Source organism: Thermobia domestica, chromosome 10, assembly GCF_964235325.1.
Source record: "Thermobia domestica chromosome 10, izTheDome1.hap1.1, whole genome shotgun sequence".
NCBI classification, from domain to species: Eukaryota; Metazoa; Arthropoda; class Insecta; order Zygentoma; family Lepismatidae; genus Thermobia; species Thermobia domestica.
The window spans coordinates 83139176-83145922 of NC_137463.1; the positions used below are offsets into that span (position 1 = coordinate 83139176).

Genomic DNA, 6747 nt, shown 5'->3' on the forward strand with positions numbered 1-6747 from the left:
TATTTCTGTAAACTTTTCAGAGTAATCCTTTGATGTGGAGAAAAGAAAAAAAGGAGAAGAAGAAAACTTCCGCGAACAATGAGTAATACACAAGAACTCCACATTATATTGTTTCGTGCAGCTCTTGAATTTGAGCATCTTGTGTACTTTTTGGAGGCATCTTTTACTGTCCCTTTCTGTATGTATGCACCTCTAAGGCGCACACACTAGTGATAAAAAAAAAAAAAAAAACTGACTCGAGTAAAGCATCTCTTTACAGTACATTAAGTATAATAGAAAGTTCATTAAATATGAAAGAAAATATTAATAAAGAGATCAAAATATTTAGACTATTTAATGTATACAATTAATGTAAAACAATGATTGAAATTAATAATAAAGCATAATTTGGAAAAAAATAAAGCATAATTAAACAAAAAATAAAGCATAATGTGGGTTGCTCTACTCATGATAGACCTATCGTAGTCTGGACTCTAGCTGTCTAAGATCCGCCTCTGCTTACAGCTAGCAAGTAAGGAAGTGAAGAAATAGGGCATGAGTTATTATTGTTTTGTTAAGTTCCTACTTAAAGTTGAAAATAGACCAGTGGTTCTCAACCTTTTTTGACTGACGCCACACTTTACTGAACATCAAGGACATCGCGACACAATTGTTTGATATTATTATTATTATTATTATTATTATTATTATTATTATTATTGTTAATAATAATAATAATAATAATAATAATAATAATAATAATAATAATAATAATAATAATAATAATAATAATAATAATAATAATAATAATATCTATTATAATAGTGAAACCAATTTGTTTTTATAGTGACTCTATATAGCGTTGAGCATTATTACTACCGCTGGAGGTGTTGACAAGTACATTCTTTCTCGATTTTAAATTATAATTATTAAATTCTTTATTATTTTTAAGTTCTAAAATTTTGCCACACACCTTAGTGGACTGCGTGACACACCAGTGTGTCGCGACACATTGCTTAAGAACCACTGAACACCAGACTCTGAAAATTTAACTTAAAACTTTTTTTTCCTTCTTTGCGTTCAGTTGTATGTGTATGCTAGCTATCATGATTAACAATTTCTGTTTTATTGGATTCTGAAGATATCTATTTCGACATGTTTACCTATTTTTAACTTATTTTAATAATTGTTATTTTATATTTTTAAAAATTAACCGTGTTGAGTACCTGCAACCATTTTCGTTCTTTTAGCCCATTAATTTAAGGTAGGTTTAGGTAAATACGTTATGTTAATGGTGTTGGATATTTTATGGCCTTAATTTACATGCAACACAAAGAACATGACATGTGCGTTGTAGAGTAGCCTTTTCCGCGGGTACTAAAAATGTGGCAATGATGCGACTCACTTCTATTTTGTACCCAAGGTAAAAGAAAAAAAGTGTTACAAAGTGACGTATTTACCAACACGTGCAGGTAATTACGCCAAGTCTAGGATATTACTAGAAACCTGTAATAAATCTTGCAACTGCTTACATCGTCTGTATTACACGAACACAAATATTACTACACAACATGGCTGAAGCAAAAAATAGAATAACCAAAGTGGAAGATGAGGATAAAAAATAAAATGTAAAAGTGGTAATCTTCAAAGTTGAAATGAAGTTCCAAACTGAAAAGTTTTAGTCCATAAGAAGATAAACAGTGTCACTGTACTGACCAAACAAAACAAAAAGTAAAAAAAAGAGAGAAAGGGAGAGAAACCTACACCGATATTACATGGAACATGTGGGACAAATGAAAACACGTTTGTCTTCTACAGTCAATCCTGCACAAGCCCTGGCATATTTTGCTGTACCACACTTGGTATTGATTTAGTAACCATGGAATCACAAATACTGAAATTATACTTACAAAACAAAGTGTTCCTAGACGAACACGAAAAAAGGCGTACATTGCTGTATACACTCGGCAATGATCTGAGTTAGCACGATACTCCTAACGTCAGGGGCTGATCCAGAACCGACTTTCTGGGGGGGGGGGGCGGTGGATTGTCATACTGCTACTTTTAAGGGCTCCAAACTTTGGAATGGGTTTTATTTATATATATAAAATAAGAAAGTTTCCTTTTCTGGGGGGGAAGGGGCGATCGCTCCGATCGCCCCCCTGGATCCGCCCCTGACTAACGTATTCTTACCTCTATTCAAATAATAATGTACTTCCACGAACCTTCCCGAAGCAAACAATACTGCACGGTGTGTCGGTCTCAGCGTACAGGGTTTTCATAAAGTCTGGACGGATTTAATTTGCTTATAATTTTCATAAAAATGCTCATAATGAAATCAAATAAAGTGCAAACGGCAGCGGAAGGATTAAATTTTTAGTTGGCAACACTGTTAGATAAGCGGCAACTCTGAACACGTTGAGAGAGGGATAGGGAGGGCAAGGGTCAATTTCTTACCAAATTCCATCCATTGTTGTTTTCATTGTTGTTTCAATGTTGACTGTTAAAAGTAAGTTGTAAGCTGTATTGGTGTGTGTGTCTTTTAAATAAATAAATGAAAAACTCCTCTGAGAAAACTATTTTTTTTACCGTATCAAAGATGGCGGAACGCTGTGAGTGGATTCCAGCGCTGCCTACGCGAATGTGTGGACGTAAATGGCGCCCAGTTGGAGGTGTGGCGGTGAATGAACTGAGCTGGTGCATATTACAGGTAAAAATTTAATCCTTCCGCTACCCTTTGCACTTTATTTGATTTCATTATGAGCATTTTTATGAAAATTATAAGCAAATTAAATCCGTCCAGACTTTATAAAAACCCTGTATTCATCAAATTGAACTTGTCCAAGACCGTGAGTAGTAGTGGTCCCCGTATGGCTCGCCGAGTCAGCAAAAATTTCTCGATTCTGATTGGCTGAGAGAGGTCACGTGACGTTAGGCCCCGCCCACGCGGGAAATTCAAATTTTCAGGTCACGTGGTATGACGTCATGAGTCACCCTGCGGGGAAATCCCTCACTAATTTGTTCCCTTTTACGGGTAAAATGTGTGTTTCTGATTGGTTGATAGCTGTCACGTGATTTTAGACCCTGCGATATTTGAAATTCGTTCCCTTTTACGGGTAAGATGAGTGTTTATGATTGGCTGACAGAGGTCACGTGATCTTAGGCCCAGGGATTTTTTAAAATTCGTTCCCTTTTATGGGTAAGATGAGTGGTTTGGTACCTTGAATTTGATTGATTGATAGAGGTCACGTGATCTTAAGCCCCTGTGACTTTTGAAATTTGTTCCTTTTTACGAGTAAGATGAGTGCTTTGGTACCTCGATTCTGATTGGTCGACAGAGGTCACATGATCTTAGACCCGCCACACACCCCATGAGTGAAATATAGAGCGATATGTCGGTGATCACCCTAGACCTGTATTTTAGAATTTTGTTCCCTTTTTATGGTTATCCTTAAAGTTCCCGTGGAGGGTTCAACCTATCCTTAAATAACCCTTTTATGGTATGATATTGTACTGAAGTTTACATTAAATATTATCGTTCTCTCTTTGACAGATAAGATGATTCTTACCTTGATGGAGATCCTGTCCTTGAATTAGTAGCCTATGTCTCTGGAAGTAACAATGGTGAAAGAGGGGTGTCGCTTGTAGATTTCTTATATCACATTGTTGTGAGTTTAAGCGATTTATTGCTCAGTAAGCGCTTCATTAATGGAAACAGTGTTGCCAGATTTTTCTTACCTAAACTGCTCCGATTCTTTTCGAAACGGTTCCGCAGAGTGCAAGAAATTTTAAACTAAAAATTTTTCGAACTAAAAAAATTTGTAACTAAAAAATTTTAAACAAAAATTTTCAAACAAAAAATTTTCGAACTAAAAAATTTTGGAACAAAAATTTGAAAAAAAAATTCGAACTAAAAATTTAAACTAAAAACTTTCGAACTAAATTTTCAAATCAAAAAATTTTCGAACAAAAAATTTTCGAACCCAAAAAAAAATTCGAACTAAAAAAATTAAAAATTTTTCGAAAAATATTTTAAACTAAAAACTTTCGAACTAAATTTTCAAATCAAAATTTTTCGAACTAAAAATTTAAACAAAAAATTTCGAACCAATTTTTAAAAACAAGTTTCGAACTAAAGTTGTAAACCACATTTGAAAGTTTTCAAATCCAAATTTTTTTTCGAACTAAATTAAAAACCAAATTTTGGACACTAAAAAATTCTTTAATTATTTTTTCGAACAAAATCATGTAAACCAAATCTTGAATATATTTTCCACCTTAAATTTTCAAGATTACCATGATTTGAAAACAAGTGTTCAGGGTTTCAAGAAATAATAAAACATATTTTTTTTCAACTTGTTGTATTTTAACGAAAAGTATGTGGTCTTCCTATACATGTTTATTAACATAATAAATACAGGATCTAGTTTAATGAATATGTTGGACGTATCATCATCTTCGAATCTTGTAGCCGTATCCTGTAAAGAAAAAGAAGAAACGACGGATTACTTTATGAATTTCTTTTTTTTCTGAAACAATAAAAATGAGTCAATATTGATAAGAGAGAAATAAAACTTACTCGTAAATGATGGATCTGTTTAGGTTCATCTTCCTCCTCGGGTACAGGATCACTGCATTTTTTTCACTGATGGATGTTTATGAACTCTTCTGGGTACTGCATTTTTTCTTGGTGTTGCTGCTTTATGGTCAAGGTTCCTCCTTCGGTACGAGATGACTACATTTCTTCCACTGATGGTGTTGGTGGTGGTTTATGAACTCTTGTGGGTACTTCATTTTCTTCTTGGTGTTGCTGCTTTGTGGTTAAGGAAGGGAAAGAAGAAAAGGAAAAGGAAAAAAGAAATGGCGGTCTTATTGGGTGTTTACAGTTTTTTCTTCTTCATCTTCTTTTTCCAGTTCCATCTTCTGTTTTTTAACGTACCCGTACGGAACCGTATCATAGGAATTGAATTCTTTAAATCGACGTTTTGTGTACTGGATACTGTACATTTTTTCTTCTTTGCGTGTGACGATGGTATGGTCTTTGGTCCTGCATATCTTATGGGGGATAGTGATGGTGACTTGTCCACGGCATTGATTTGTAATCATTTCTTTTAGCGTATTGAAATTTAATTGTTGTCCTGCATTGTAATTTAATGTAAATCCTCTAATTTTGCATATGTAACTGGTGACGTTGGTATCCGGATTGTATATTTCTAGGCTGTAATTTTTCGGTCCTCCACTGACAAATGTTTTGATGTATGCTCGTGGTCCGTAAGACTCCATCTCATTCGATAAGCATCCCAAGTACGTTGAAGGTTCAATGGTTGGCTCCCCGGGCTTCTCCGTAAATATTACAGAATCCGTGTCGAAATATAAAACACGTTCCTGCAACATTTCCAGGTACTTGTACAGTTCCAGACGTGCCTGACATGTTGTAAATGCACCTAACACGACATTGGTGTTTCGGTTTTGAACAGGCACATGTTCATTGTACTCCCAGAACGCATACAACATCGTATCATTGATGGGTACAATTTGATGGAGTTTAATGTCGGGGGAAGTGAGTTTTTCATAAAATTCTTCCGGCCGATCAATAATTGTGGTCTGGCTAAAGTTTGATCTTTGGCAAAGCTTTCCCCATAGAGAGTTCACACAAAGCTTAGATAAACTTCTTCGTGCAGGATTATTTTCAATTTTGGACGGATCCAATGCAATACCTTCACGCTCCAGGACGGTTTGTATGAATTTTGATTTGTCTTCTTCGGTCACACAGGAACTAGGCCAGCCAGACGCTTCCATTTTTGATTTTAAAAATGTATTGATATATTCCGTGAACAAGCCACCTGTTTTCGTGATGGGATCATATTGTTCAATGTCATAGTCCCAAATTTCAAAAATTTCCACTGGTTGATATCCTAATTCTACTGCTTTCTGGATTTCATATGATACCCATGTTCCAGTGAGGCATCGCTCCTGGTCGTTGTGTGTACACGTTGCTGTAGGGTCTGGGTTCATTTCTTCGGCACACGCAGCACACAGTGGAAAGAGTAGTTTCTTGTTACATCGGTAAGGCAGGAGACCATGATAAAGATGGCGACTTGGTAATATCGACATTTTGATTAGACCATTGACTTTATTTATTGGTGGTATATTATCATCACCCTGTAGATAAATTCGTGGATGGCCTACAGGGTATTTAGCACACTTATTTACATAGGGATAAAGCGAGACAATATCGAAATATTTTATTACTTCCCCCGCTTTTTCGTCGACTTGGTGGTACAATTTCACGCAATTGGTCCTTCCTCCAAAAAAGCTATCTCTTGGATTTAATGGTCTGCGGTTCATGTACGGGTGATTCTTCAGATACGTCGCCATTGCAGGATTTTGTTTTAAGAATTGATTAAATTCGCACTCCCACATTTCATGTACAATGTACCCCAATTCACGCAGTCTTGCATTTTTGCGTTGCGTTCGTTCATAACGGAATTCCATGGTGTCTTCTGGATTGTTGTAGATGGGCTGATTACGGCCTGTAGTAAAACATACTTTACACCCGTGATAAAAGCAGCCGGCATGCTCGTAGACGTGCTCCTCTAACGTCTCAGGATCTTGGTAGTAACCATCAACATGGAATCCCGCAATAAACACTTCTTTTTGTCGGGCCGCATGTAAGATTTGTTTTTCTTCGCTTTTTTCAATGTAGGCCAGCCATTGCATTGCAGCGATCGATTGGGTACTTCTCCATCGATAGCCATGTGCCGGTAG

General features: G+C 35.9%; 1 protein-coding gene across 1 annotated transcript; it reads right to left on the bottom strand.

The window, feature by feature from the left end:
* Positions 1-4376: 4376 nt before the first annotated feature.
* Positions 4377-6037, bottom strand: LOC145662019 (uncharacterized). Its single transcript, XM_081727355.1, has 2 exons — positions 4559-6037; positions 4377-4457 (listed from the first exon to the last, which is right to left on the bottom strand). The coding sequence occupies exon 1, from the start codon at positions 5992-5994 to the stop codon at positions 4849-4851; it is 1146 nt and encodes a 381-aa protein (XP_081583481.1). The 5' UTR covers positions 5995-6037; the 3' UTR covers positions 4377-4457; positions 4559-4848.
* Between the last annotated feature and the right edge of the window lie 710 nt (positions 6038-6747).